At 40.1% G+C, this 15,452-nt stretch overlaps 1 protein-coding gene across 3 annotated transcripts in view; it reads right to left on the bottom strand.

The window, feature by feature from the left end:
- The window catches only part of ITGA8 (integrin subunit alpha 8), a 473,328-nt gene that overhangs the window by 373,243 nt on the left and 84,633 nt on the right, over window positions 1-15,452 (bottom strand). For all 3 annotated transcript variants that reach the window (XM_033931203.1, XM_033931201.1, XM_033931202.1), the window contains exon 5: window positions 6,073-6,134. In XM_033931203.1, coding sequence (XP_033787094.1) covers window positions 6,073-6,134 — 62 coding nt within the window. The remainder of the gene's footprint in view (window positions 1-6,072; window positions 6,135-15,452) is intronic.

The raw sequence follows: 15,452 nt of genomic DNA, 5'->3' as shown, positions 1-15,452 counted from the left end.
GGTGAGCCCCTCAACCCCTCCCCCAAAACCTACTATACCCTCCTGTGTACTAAAGGAAGACAAAGCCATCGCCGACAAACTGAATACATTTTTTGCATCTATATTTACCAAAGAGGATATATCAAATATACCAGAAGCCAACAGGCTATACACAGGAAATGAAGACGGGAAACTGACAGGGTCGACGGTCAGTCTAGAAGAGGTATGCAGACAGATTGATAGACTTAAAAATGATAAATCCCCAGGACCAGACGACATCCACCTGAGGGTAATCAAGGAACAGAAAGGGGTTATAGCTGAACTGCTTCAACTAATAGCCAATCTGTCAATCAAATCAAGAAAGATTCCGGAAGACTGGAAAGTGGCGAATGTTACGCCAATCTTCAAGAAAGGTTTGAGGGGAGATCTAGGAAACTACAGACCAGTGAATCTGACTTTGGTACTGGGAAAGATGGTAGAGGCGCTGATAAAGGACCGCATCATTGATCACCTTGATGGCCACAAACTGATGAGGACCAGCCAGCACGGCTTCAGCAAAGGAAGATCTTGCTTGGCAAACTTACTGCACTTCTTCGAAGGAGTAAATAGGCAGATGGACAAGGGTGACCCGGTCGACATCTACTTTGAAAAACTGCGAACCATGGAATCGACTGTGATATACTCAAGTGGATTAAAAACTGGTTGGCAGATAGGAAACAGAGAGTGGGAGTAAATGGACAATACTTGGACTGGCAAAGCGTCACGAGTGGAGTGCCGCAGGGTTTGGTGCTCGGGCCTGTGCTCTTCAACATATTTATAAATGACCTTGAAATTGGCACGATGAGTGAGGTGATTAAATTTGCGGACGATACAAAGTTATTCAGAGTAGACTTCTCCCTCAATATTCGCAGGGGTTAGGGGCAGAGCCGGTCTGCGAATATTGAAAATTTGCGAATAACTTTTGGGCCATCTCTGACTCACCCCCGCCATCCCAGACCTTTTTTTAAAAGAAAACACTGCATCCCGGATTTACCTGGAGCTTACCTTGTGGTCTAATGGACTTTCGGGTCAGGAGCAATCTTCCTACGCTCCTATCCCATGTAGATCACTCATACAAAATGGCTACGGGAACTCACAGCAGCCATTTTGTATGAGCGATTTGCATGGGGCAGGAGTATAGGAAGATTGCTCCTGCCCCAAAATCCCACTAGACCACTAGGTACGTTCTGGAAAGGTCCGGGATGCAGTGTTTCATTTAAAAAAAATTGCGAATAACCAAATCTGCGGATACTGAAACTGCGGATTTGGAGAGAGAAGTATAGTGAGGACACAGAAGGATTGCGAAGACCTACAACGAGACAAACACACTTGAAGAATGGGCAGCAAAATGGCAAATGAGGTTCAACGTGGATAGGTGCGAGGTGATGCATGTTGGTAACAAAAATCATATGCACAAATACAGGATATCCGGTGCTATACTCGGAGAAAGCCCCCAGGAAAGAGACTTGGGAGTACTTGTAGACAAGTCAATGAAACCGTCCACGCAACATGTGGCGGCGGCGGCGAAAAGGGCATACAGATTGCTAGGAATGATTAAGGGGACCACAAACATATCTGAAAAGCAGTGGCATACCAAGAGGGATCGGTCCGCCCCAGGTGCAGCCTTAGGGGGGTGCACAGCCGGACAGGTCCAGAAAATTCCTGGGCTGCGACAGCACTCAGCGGCATCGGCGCCCCCCTGCGATGGCACTCAGCGGCATCGGCGCCCCTCCTGCCCCGCCACAGCACTCAAGTTTGGCCTCCTTCTCCCGGCATCAGCAGAACTTCAGATCGGCAACAGGTGCTCAGTTAAAAGCTTCCCCTGACTGAACTGCCTGGGCGGAAACAGGAAGCTGAGTCAGGGGAAGCTTTTGACTGAGCACCTGTTGCTGATATGAAGTTTTGCTGATGCCGGGAGAAGGAGGCCGAACTTGAGTGCCGTTGCGGAGGGGGGGCGCCGATGCCGCTCAGTGCCGTCACGGGGGGGGGGCCTTGCCGATCTTATTGCCAAAATCGAAAAGGTGAGGGAGAAAGATGGGCCTATGGTGGATGGAGAGATTGAGAGAAGGGGACAGATGATGGAAGTGGGGGAAAGAGAGAGAAGGGGCAGATGATGGAAGTGGGGAGAAGGGGCAGATGATGGAAGGAGGGGGAAAGAGAGAGAAGGGGCAGATGATGGAAGTAGAGGGAAGGGGGAGAGAGAAGAGGGCAGATGATGAAAGTGGAGAGAAGGGGGAGAGAGAAGAGGGCAGATGATGGAAGTGGGGGAAAGAGAAGGGGCAGATGATGGAAGTGGGGAGAAGAGGCAGATGATGGAAGTGGGGAGAGAGAAGAGGGCAGATGATGGAAGGAGGGGGAAAGAGAAAGAAGGGGCAAATGATGGAAGTGGAGAGAAGGGGAGAAAGAAGAGGGCAGATGATGGAAGTGGGGGAGGGGAAAGAGAGAGAAGGGGCAGATGATGGAAGTGGGGGAAAGAGAGAGAAGAGGCAGATGATGGAAGCAGGGAGAGAGAAAAGGGCAGATGATGGAAGTGGGAAGAAGGGGCAGATGATGGAAGTGGGGAGAGAGAAGAGGGCAGATGATGGAAGTGGGGGAAAGAGAGAAGGGGCAGATGATGGAAGTGGAGAAAAGGGAGAGAGAGAAGAGGGTAGAGGATGGAAGGAGTGGATAAATAAAAGGAGGGCACATGATGGGGGAAAAGGATTGAGTTAGGGAAATACTGGAGGGGGTGAGGGAAAGAGGTGGCGAGCTGTAGGTAGACAGTAAAAAAGGAAATTGAGGAGAGGGTAGAAAGAACGTAATCTAGATGGATGCAGAAAATAAATTGAAAAGGAAAATGAGGGAAGAAAGGGAATGCAGAAGAGAGGTGTGGGAGAGGGAAGGAGAGGAGAGAGATGCCAGACCAATGGGGGTGAAAGGAGAGATGGAAGGGGGAGGCATACAGTTTCTGGAAGGGGCATAGAATGAGAGAAGATGACATATAGGGGCAGAGAGATGGCAGACAGTGGATGGAAGGAAGAGAGTAACAAGAAGATGAGGAAAGCAGAAACCACAGAAGACAAAGGTAGAACAAAAATTTTCTATTTATTTGTTGCTTTAGGAGACATGTGTCACTGTTTCTGTGGTGTTGCATTGTATGTAGAGTCCAGCTTCTTGCTGATCAGTTTGGGTACTTCTGTGGCACTTATACCCTTCTAAAACAGGTCTAGTTCCAAACATATAATTTCTGTCCAGGATGTCTTACAAAATGTTTGATTATCGCTGCAAGATGTTCATGTCTAACCCACTCTTGAGACTGCTCAAAACCCATCCATAACATACATCTACCATGCCCATCTCATGCTTTGAGCATAAAGAGGCTGTGTATAAATAAATAAAATACAGAAAGACTGTTTCGATTATCATTACTTGGACGTCCTGGGAATTAGGACGTCCAAGTGCCAATTTAGGATACTTTTTGGACATCTATTTTTTTTTATTATGAGCCTGATAGTATGCTATATTACAATGTTGACACAATACATGGTAATAATAATAATAATAATAACTTTATTTTTGTATACCGCAATACCACAAAACAGTTCAAAGCGGTTTACAGGTTAAGAGACTGTACATTTACAGCGAAGTTACAGCATATCAGAAAACAGTTCAGATCAATTTATGCAATGCAGGTGCAGAGAATAATTAATAATTATTTGGTATAAACCAGTGAACAATTACAAAATGATCCAATAATTGTTGCATGGGGGGTGCAACCGGGGAGGGTAAGGGTAAGGGGGGGAGGCGAGGTTGGGATTATTAGTTTGGTAAAACATGTTTGCAAGATTTTACTTTTTGCGTTCTTTTGGCGTAATCAATAAGTATTGGATTTGGCAGTACAGAAAACAGTCCGTCAGCTAAATATCAGACTCCTGATGCAGGCCTATTGGCCGAAACACATCATGTGTTCAGTCAATTTTTCAATAAACCATCTTTTTGAACGTCATAGGACTGAGTTCATTCATCTCCTCTGCTATAATTGTGTTTGCTTCAAACATTTTAATAGACAGCTAAGGATATAAGCAAAGATGTAGCATGTAGATAGATAAGATGAAGTAGCAGGAGTAAGAAAATGAGGGGACTATTTTAAAGAATTTGCATATGAGGTCAGAATGTGTATGTATGAGTGTATGTGTCAGAGTGTGAATGCATCAGAGCTTGAGTGAGAGTGTGTCAGAGTGTGAGTGCATCAGAGCGTGATTGTGAGTGAGAGTGTATGTCAGAGCGTGAGTGCATCAGAGCGTGATTGTGTGAGTGTGTTAAAGCGTGAGTGTCAGAGTGTGTGAACTCACACTCGTGAGTGAGAATAAATGACTAATTATCACCAAATGGATGTGTATTTTACCATATAAAGTAGGTACCCACTTATAGAATTACCTCTAGCAGTTGGGAAATAATACCTGTGTCCCAAAAATGGCACATCATATCTTATGCTATGAGTGTATCTCAAAGGAGGAGGCGAGGACATCTTAAGGTTCACACTGTGTAAAATTCTGTCATGTTAGCAACATTGTTGGATTGGGTTTAATCACATATTGTTGATGACTGTGACTCTATTGCAGCCAAAATTATGAAACCTTTTTATCCAAGATTGCATCGAATGTACATAAGAACATATAAATAGCCTTACTGGGTCAGACCCATGGTCCATCTAACTCAGTATCCTGTCTTCACAGTGGCCAATTCAGGTCATAAGTACCTAGCAACAACCCAAATAGTCGCAACATTTCATGCTATCAATCGAGAGCAAGCAATGGCTTCCCCCATGTCTGTCTCAATAGCAGACTTTGGACTTTTCCTTCAGGAACTTGTCCAAACCTTTTTTAAAACCAGCTATATTAACCGCTCTTACCAAACACTCTGGCAATGCGTTCCAGAGCTCAACTATTCTCTGAGTGAAAACATATTTCCTCCTATTGGTTTTAAAAGTATCTCCCTGTAACTTCATCAAGTGTCCCCTGGTCTCTGTAATTTTTTTGGAGTTAAAAAAAAAAAATTGAACCACTTGTACCCGCTCTACACCACCCAGGACTTTATAGACTTTAATCATATCTCCTCTTAGTTGTCTCTTTTCCAAGCTGAAGAGTCCTAACCTCTTCAGTCTTTCCTCAAACAAGAGGAGTTCCTTCCTCATCATATTGGTCGCTCTTCCTTGAACTGCTTATATGTGGTTGGCATAGTAGTGAATTGACAAACTGTTCTGTTCATGATGCCAGTATTTGATGATGGAGTGTAAACTGGATGTAGTGGTAAGTGAGGCTCTGACAATGAGAGCTTGATTCTATAAATGGCGCCCAGCGGCTCTTAACTTTTAGGTGTCACTCCACACAGTTGTTAATCAACCGCAAGGCGCCCTTTAAAGAATCAGGCCTAGCGGTAAGCTTAGGTGCTGCTAGAGGTAGGCGCCAGTATATAAGGCCAAGGTTTTCCTGACCTAATTTACTGGTGCCTATCTACAATGCCTAGTGATGTCTAAGTCAACCACGCCTATTCTCCGCCACTAACCACTCCTACTTTTCAGGTAGGTGGTGTTAGGCGTCACTAGGTGTTGCACAGGTATCCACATATAACCTAAATTGATCATTAAAATAATCATTTTTAATGGTGTGGTCAACTACCATGCCATTTAAACCAATTAAAAACAATTAAGTTATGCGTGGAAGTAACCCTCCTCCCCCCTTATACAAAACTGCAGCACAGTTTTTAGCACTGGCCATGGCGGTAATCATAGAATTCCTATAAGCGTCGGAGTTGTTACCACCTTGGCCAGTGCTAAAAATCACACTATGGTTTTGTAAAAAGGGGAGTGGAAGGTAAATTAGGCCTAACAGTACCTAACCTAGGCACCGTTTAAAGAATCAGACACCAAGGGTCTTTATTTGCCATCACCTACTATGTTACCTCCCTTATGCCTGTATGGGTTTACCCAATACACCACTATATACATTATCAGCATTACAGAAAAATGAAACTAACAATAACCTATATAGAAAATACTCCTTGATATAAACCCACCTTGTAAAAATCCAAACTGAAACCAGCTTGACAAAAACCTTGGCCTTCAGGATCTGGATTGCCTGCAATAAGCACAGAATAATCATTTCATTATTACTGAGAGATGTTATAATGCTTATATTTCATAAGTAGATTTACAAAAAGTTACTGGTTTATCTAAATATTTGCTTTCAGTACTGAAAATGGTCTACTTTTAGATTTTCTTTTTGATAAAACAAACCTACTTTTCCTTCCTCCATATGCCAAATCCTACTGCAAATGAAGATAACATAAACAAAAGTAAATATACTATTAAAAAAAAAGCACTAAGGCTTACATAACATTAATTATTTACTTCCTGTCAAGGGGCTTCCTGTGCAGAAACTTACAAAAATCATCTAGCATCATCAATGTGGTTGATTCATTTCCTGTATTTTGAGTTTTCACTTGGCAAACATTAACAGATATTTGAACTTTGGCCAATAACTATCATAAAAGGGATTATTTCAGAAGAGATGGACCAATATTTGGGGCAAGTAAACACCTAAGTGGCATGGTTTGGAAAAAAGAAAAATCAGGACATGAAAAAGGCACAGAAATCACCATAACACTCAATTAACAGTCTAGTCTGCTCTAAACACATCCCATTTAAGATTAGGCACTTTTGTGCTTTCTTTTAGTCTTCCAGAATTCTACTTTATTTTTTTTTATTAGCATTTTTGATAAAACAACCACAGCAACTAGTTGTCATATGTAGAAAAAGAAATGGAAAATCTGGCAAATATAACACAAGGAAAAACATTTATCCATATAATCGTAAAAGCAACCAATAAGGGGTCAACACAAGAGGAAGAAGAAATCTAAATATCCAAATGGAAGAACATTTACCCCAAAGAAATCACCTCAAGCCTGCTATTACAGCAAAACAGGACATCATGCAGATATGAATTCTAACATTTGCCTGGAGCCAAAGAACATATATGTTTTATCCTCACAAGTTATCATACAAGAACAACATAACAAAATATTAAGTCCTAAAACCAAAGCAGTACACATGTTATTGGGGGTGATACTTGATGCGAAATTGACAATGAGGGCCTGATTCTTGAAAACACACGTCCCGATGGTAGGTGGCGATTGATGTTCTACCACCATCAGTCAGCTAATCTGGATGCACTTTAAAAAAATAAAAATAAAAAGTCTCTCAGGGGTAGGACGCCCACATTGTAGGCCTCCAGGGTGCATCTACAGAGACACTTAGTGATGTTTAAGCACATACAAGGCAGGACGTGTGTATGGCTTCACCTGGAAGTGGCCTTGGGTGGGCTTAAGCATCGGTATGCATCTCTGTAGATGGGAAACAGACACCTGAAATGTAGGGCTGCAAAATGCTGGCCTACATTTCAGGCATCTTTCCAGAGTGTAGGCATGATTCTGCATAGGATGTCGGTGCGTGATTGTCACACGATTGGCGGCTGCTTCTTAGGCAGCTGCCGATACTGGCATCCTATACAGAATCAGACCCTCAGTGCACAAGTGGCAAGAGTAGTTCAGAAGACATATTTTGTTTTGAGAATGTTGGCCAAGTTGAGAAAAGTGCTTACTGACTAGGATTTTCAGGAAGTATTAGAGTATGGTGCTGTCAAAATTGGATTACTGCAATGCCTTATATTTGATGACAGTTATTCTGGTTCAAGCTTTGCAGGTTGTACAGAATTCGGCTGCTCGCATATTGATGGGATTGTTACACTTTGATCATATATCCCCTATATTAAAGAAGCTTCATTGGCTTTCAGTGCAATTTCGTATACATTATAAGATTTTGAACTTGGTCCATCAAGGAATCTATGGTAAATTGCCTAGGTATTTCAATGATATTTTGCAAATATATAAGCCAGGGCGTACACTGAGGTCTGAAAAACGCATGTTGTTGGATGTGAGACTAAGAGGAGAGATACATTATGTAAATACAGCAAAATCCTCTTTTTTAGTGGCTGATCCGGTTCTGTGGAATGGTATTCCTGGAACTTTATGTTTATGTGAGGATGTGTGAGGTTTAGGAAGCTATTCAAAACTCATTTTTTTGTCCAGGCATTTCATTGAAATGTACATGCTCTGTAGTTAGGAAAATTTATGTATTATATTGATCTCTAAGATATTTCATCTATTGTACTGATGTAAATGATGATTTTTTGTAAATGTTTAATGATTTTGGATGTTTTTATTTTAAGCCACCTAGGTCTTAGACAGATAATAAATATTTCAAATAAATAAATTATTGCAGGTAGTTTCTCTGTCCCTAATGGGCTCACAATCTTAGTTGGGTTTTTTGTACCTGGAGCAATGGAGGGTTGAGTCATTCTAGCCACATCAGGAAAAATTCAGATCTTAGATCACAAAAACAATTCACTAGTAGTTTGGTAATATAAATGCAAAACTGTGTTACAGTCCGATTCCAATGTGAAGGTCATTACTAAGGTAGACTGTTGAGTTTTCACTTTCAGTGATGAAAAAGAAATCCATATTATTATTATTGATTGATTTAATATACATCTCCTTTACCAATTAAGGACTTAAGTGGTGAACAGAAGAAAAAAAGAAGAAAAATATTTATTTGTGGATTTAGAGGCTGGGAAGGCTTAGTCAGAGATAATTAATAAGCTTTTACTATAGGTGGTAAAAACTCTGAGGGGATTTTCATAATCTCCAGTATTTCTGTACCATACATATTTGTGAAAATGCAGATGTCTCAATATGTTTCTAATTAGATGGTTTTCTAAATATTCAAGTCTCCTGAATATGAACTTTTTATCTTTAATCAGTGTCTTTCAAAATTGAAGTTCTGAGATCTGTCATGAAACTGCAAATCAGCAGAATCTTAGTCAACCACTTGGGCCTAGGCTTACACAGTTTTAGTAATAGTTATTAAATCACCAACAAATTAAGCAGATAAATTTATCATGTAAGAATTGAGTACTGGATGGCATCTCAGAATGACTCCATTGTCACCATTTTAGGTTTTTGCAGCTCTTGCACCACAACACCTGGTTGGACACCTCGCTAGACCTGTACTACATCTGGTTCCTGGTTGCATGGGTAGCTCCCAAAACTGGGGAGGAAGCTTCAGAAGGAGAACCCTCTGACACCTCCAGCATAGGTAGGCTGTTTTCAGAAGTAAGGGAACCCCCTTCAACACCCATCATCCATTCATCAAGTCCAATGAGACAGAAGGAAATTAAATTCAAGGTCTGACTGAGACTCAAAACTCTCAAACATAGCCTGCTTAGCTGTCAGGATCACCACAGAAACTGAAGGAAGTTGTCAAGAAGCTCCCTTTCTCTTCTCCATATTGAAATGGGGTTTGAGCTGGCAAAACAGCACAACAAAGAGAGGTATGGAAAAACAATCAGAGCAGTCTTCCTGCTGCCATCTTGGGCCCCTCCAGAACACTTTACTTTAAATGTACTTATAATCTAGAGCAGGAATACATTTTTGGACCTTCCCATTAGCTTCTAGTATTTATATGGAAGGGAAAAATGAAAATGAACATTTAATTCCCTCCAGCAAAAGCCTTGCCATGCAACTTTCTTCTCTTTTATTCTATATATAATATATTCCTTGGAAATGGAATACAACGGTGCATGGCTTGGCTGCAATAAAAGATGGAGGGTGGTTCTACAGCTCTTCCTTCAGCAGCACTATTCAGCTACTTTGTCAGCACAGGAGGCCAAATTTTCTCTCTAAAAGTTAATAATTTACTTAATAAAATCATCTGAAGCAAGTATGGCTTCTGGAAGACAGACTAGGTTAGAGACAGCATTTGTTGGGGGGGAGGGGGCACTGCTAAACAGGCTAAACCGAACCCACCAACTCCATCAAAAGTCCTTCTCCCTAAGGATACATCTGAAATGTTTAAACAAATAATATTGGAGCTAAAATCTATAAGAGAACTGCTTCAAGACAATACAACTAAGTTAAATATAGTACAAGAAGAAGTTAATACGCTATCACAGCAGATGAAGGTATGTGATACCAGGACTGAAGAGTTAGAACGTCAGTTTTCTGAGGTGGAAGGCAGTTTGAATAAATTTCAAACTGATCATAAAACTGTGGCTCGTATAACAAAAGAGCTAGAAGACGTCAATAATAGAAACAGGAGGAACTTCAGGATATTGGGGGTCCCAAAAGGGGTAGAGGGCTCAAACGCTATTTCCTTTCTAGAAGATTTTTTTACCTAAACTGCTTTCCCTCAATCTGAAGTATCTATTAGAAATAGAAAAAGCATATCGTATACCTTCACATGCATCTAACAGACAAAACGGTCCCAGGCCTATGATTTTCAGGGTACTTCATTTTCAGCAGGCTTTGGACATTTTATCTACTGCCAAAAAAAGTAAGCTGCTGAAATGGCAAGAAATGAAAATCCATCTTCTGCCTAATTTTGCTAAGGCTACTGCTAACTTCAGGAAACAGTTTCTGCTTCTCCGACCTCAGCTGCGGCAGCTGGGAGCTAAATATGGGCTGCTATATCCGGCGATCATGAAAATAATATTCAATAATAAAACTAGTCACTTTGAGAATCTGATTAAACTTAAGGAGCTTATTAACCAGCACCTGGATCAAATGTCATAGGGGAATGACGAGGAATGAACGGATTTATTCTACAAAATCTATACATTTTTATTCTAACTTGGTCCTCTTGTGGAAGGTTATATAAAATTTTTGGAAAGGAATGGGTTTTGAATTTATTCGAATTCAGTTTTATTTTTCTTATTTTTTCAACAAAAGTGTTTTGGTGGAATCATAGTAGGTTAAACGAGAGCCAGTGAAAAACAAGATAGTAGGAGAAAGGGCGGAACTTCAATGTTTTTTGCCATTAAGAAAATGGAGATGCCTGCTATAACAACAGTGGCCATGTACGGAACTTGATAAGCAGGAGATCTTTCAGTTTAAATCAGGCTGCAGTCCTGCTGGAGAGGTAGAGGCTTAGGAGATTATACAAACATTACTGTAAGGAGAGGTAAGAGAGCGGAGGTGCTTGAAAGTAAATAGAGAAGCTCCAGAGTTCCTGAGGGGGAGGGAAGTTTATAGCTTGATCCCGGAGAGCAGCGACTTCATAGTGGTGCTGTTTTTGGCTCCTCATTTCGGGATGAGCAGATCTTAGCACCTGAGAAGTCTAAGCGGACAGCAATTGCTTACCCATCATCCATTCATCTACACTCACACACGAACAGTCATTGTGTTCCCCTCAGCTTGAGGAAAGGTATGAGACAAATAAACAAAGAAACCTCTGGACCTGCAAGTCGATATAATACCTGTGATTGGTTTTACTGAAGCAGCCAGAGAAGCCCATAACCACGGTTAACCCTCTCTCTCAGATTCCTGGCCTGAATGACTTTTCATTGATTTGTTGATTTTTATAGTTTCCAACTGGTTATTCAATTAATTAAATGTTAACTGAGCATAGATTGCTTATGAGTGTATATCCTTTCTTAATGGATTTAAATAATTGTTTTATTAATCAATTGAAGGAATACTGCAGTTCTCAATGTTACTATGTATTATATATTATATTTGGTTATATTCCTAGTAATATTAATAGATAATTCTGCTGGGAGAGATTCCTAGTGGTTTGAGGTCTGGGGATTTGCTTTAATTATTAGAGGGTCTAAATGAATTATTTGTTACTCTGGATTGAGGTAGCTAATGATAAGATATGATGCATAATGTTAAACCAAACACCTAGATGAGTTAATAACTTGTTTTTAAAGTATATTGTATGATAATTGCAAATTATTAGGGGATTAAATTTGATTTTATTAATATTCATTGGAACATGGAGGGTTAATTTGGGGATGAATTTATGGTGCTTGTGGGAAGAGAGTAATTATCAGTCTATATGTTTGCACACAAGTTTTTGTGTTATATGCAGGAATGGGGTAGGGGAGGGAGTGGAGGAAATTTTAGTTTAGGATTCTGGATGTGTGTGGAAAGACTATTTTTATATTTGGCTAGAAGGAAATTAGGTGTCCATTCTTTAGTACCTTTCAATCAAACAAAATGGCTTAAAAATTATATTCCTTGAATGTTAAAGGACTCAATCACCCCATCAAGAAGAAAAAGATTCTTAACTTTCTGAAAAAGCAACAAATAGACATATATTTTATACAAGAGACCCATTTGTCAGCAATGGAGGCAGCCAAATTAGAAGGAGGTTGGATAAAACATTGGGGGTTTTTTTGCTCCAGAAATAGGAAAAAAGGCAGGGGTAGCAATCCTGATTAATAAGAAAATTTCTGCTAAATTTAATTACTTTCGGGCTGATTCAATGGGTAGATAGCTCTATGTTAATATGAATTCAGGAAATGATACCTTGACACTTTTTAATATTTATGCACCAAATACAAATCAGGTGGAATTCTTTAAAAAGCTCTAACAAGTAATTATTTCATTTGCTACGTTTAATTTAATAGTAGCTGGAGACTTCCATGCTGTAATAGATCCAATAATGGATAAACAACCAAGTAGAAAATTAAAATCATTGGGTTTGGATAATCTTATGCATATTTGTGGATTAAAATTTTTCATTTTAATGCCAAGAATTTACGTTTTGTTCTCAAGTTAATAAATCATTTTCAAGAATTGATTATTTTTTTGTTTCAGATCATCTAATTGAGCAAGGGACATCAACGCCTCTTTGAAAGCTTCGGTTTGAAAATAATAACACATGCAAAATGACACCAGCGCAAGGTTTCAAAAATTATAACCAAGATTTATTGAATTATTGTTTCTATTTTTCCATTATGAGATCAAAAGAATCAAGCATAATTGCTTAACAGTTGCCAAATGCCATAGTTGCCAAATGCTGGCCTTCTCATAACGATCTCGTCTTCATATCTCATTTCATTCTATTATATAACTTTTGGCTCAGTGACATCATCAAGTTTGACAACCAATAACATTTCACGAAAGAGGTGGTCTTAAAAGTTGGACAAAGGAAAAAATTCCTCCATGTTTCAAAGTTAGACAGTTTTAGAAAATTACTTTTGATTTCTGAATTAACATTATAACATAATAACATATTCAAGAGAATCTACAATTATTAACAGGGTGCTGAAAAGTTCTCAGCTTAAGTTTCATCCACAAAGTTGTTAGCCTGAAGGAGGGAGCTGACAGCTTCACACAAAAGCTCTCCTATGTTAGAGCAGGGGGTCTCTGACTTAATTACTTCCAGATGTTGGTTTAGGATTTCTTTAGGTTGCAAATATATATTATGTTTTTTCAAAACCTATGCTTTTGTTCAAAATACACAGCCATACACACACTCCAATCATATTTGTTCATTCACTCTTTGCTTGGCCAAGCCTCCATTCAATAAATCATAATTTTCATTCAAAACTATATCTAATTCAGTTTGGGACACGTTATCTTTCCTTACCAGTCTAAAGCAAGCACATGTGGTATTAATTAACACTACGCTGCTGGGAGCGGGAAAACTCAGAGAGGACACAGAAGACAGAAAACTAGTCACTGGCACAAGATGGTGTCCAAAGACAGGACAGATATAGTACAAACAGAGAACCCAAAATGGATTCCATGTAACCCCCATGATTTCTTCCATGATCTAGCCTAGCATCAAAGTGCATAAAAAAAACACCATTCTTTCCCTTATTTTAATCTATAGTGTGTTTTTCTTCTGGCCTTAGCTACATATTATTCAGATTTTTATTCACCCGTTTTTTTGTACGCTTCTATTTGGGCGTGGCCCTAACTGACACATGTATTTGTCTAACTAGAATTACCCAGAATCATACGAAAAACAGGCGCTTTTGTAGAAAAACTCCACAAAAAATACTGCACTTATCATGTTCTGACATCCATTCCATTACCGTCCCATAAACATCACCCCCTGCTGGCCACGAGCCACTACTCCTCACTAATACAACAGGTAACAAAAGCAAGCATAGATCCTATCATTCTGTTGGATCATGCTGGAATTTGGATTGAATATCAGTTCACTGAAGAAGATTCTAATAGACATGTTTGGAGATTCAATAATACACTGTGATCCAAGATGGCGATTTGTACCGGTGTCTGGTGAGACGCTGAGGGTACGTCCGCTTCCAATCATAGCAGCGACTAGATTTTTGTCGGTCGCGATGCCGAAGAGACGGGGGAAGAGCGCCGCCGCTGCTGCCTCGCGGCGTCTTGAACACCCCCCTCTCACCTCGATCGAACATTTTCTTCAGCGTCTTCAGAGGGAATCAGTGGGATCGGGGAATCACCCGCTGGACTCTGCGACGTGGAGTGACGCCGAACCGGAAGTCCTGGGGCTGGATACTACGCTGAGCCCCGACCAGAGGAATCCACCTCCCCCACCGCTGTGTGCGAGTTCTCCACGGGGAAGGAGTGGGCCAGAAGTTGCTGCACTCTCTGACCATGAGGCTGTAACACCGGGGAGCCAGCAAGGTGAAGTCTCTATGGCTTTGTTAAGCCCAGAGACACCTCCAGCGGATAGAGCAGGAAGAGGAGAAAATCCAGACCAACAGTCAGAAGGCAGTCAAGGTGAGCCTTCTCAAATTTTACATGAGACTTTCTTTAAATATGAAAAACCAGCTGAAGTGACTCTTGACTCAATTTGGGACTTAGTTTCCAAACTGGGAGACTCACTAACTAAACAAATTAAGGAAGGTGAAAAGAATACAAAAATTCTAAAACAGACAATAGAGGAAAATAAACAGGAAATTTCTAATGTTAAAGAAAAAGTGGGAGAAATTGAAAATGAAGTGAAAACGATTAAACAAGTTCAATCTACAATAATAAAAGATAATCAAATTATTAGAAGAAAATTGGAAACTATAGAAAATAACTATCGGACTAGTAACCTACGACTGTTGAATTTTCCTAAAATTATATCTATAAACCCGAGAGAGATGATAAAAAGGTACTTTATGGAGATACTTAATATTCCTGAGGAATCATTGCCTCCTCTCACTCGAGTATATTATCTGCCTATTAAAGAAGGGGATCAACATTCGGAGGATAAGAAACAGGAAATACAAGACCTTCAACAAGATTTGACAGCAATTCTGGAAACATCAGATAAAGATTTGGTTAAACCAGCAACTCTGTTACTATCTGTGGCGTTGTTGCCGGATAAGGATTGGATTTTGAAAATGTTCTTTAGAAACAAGAATAAAGAATTTTTGGGTTTGAAAATTCAAATGTTTCCAGATGTTAGTAGAGAAACTCAGAACCGTAGGCGGCAGTTTCTTTTGATGAAAGCAGGAGTTACACAGCTGGGGGGTATTTTCTTTTTACGTTTCCCATGTAAATGTATAATAAGGTATCGAGATAATAAGTATGTGTTTTTTGAACCATCTCAGCTTACAACCTTTCTG

This window comes from Geotrypetes seraphini, chromosome 2, assembly GCF_902459505.1.
Source record: "Geotrypetes seraphini chromosome 2, aGeoSer1.1, whole genome shotgun sequence".
Taxonomy (NCBI): Eukaryota; Metazoa; Chordata; class Amphibia; order Gymnophiona; family Dermophiidae; genus Geotrypetes; species Geotrypetes seraphini.
The sequence above is the reverse complement of the archived record's forward strand: the minus strand, read 5'-3'. Positions and strand labels throughout refer to the sequence as shown.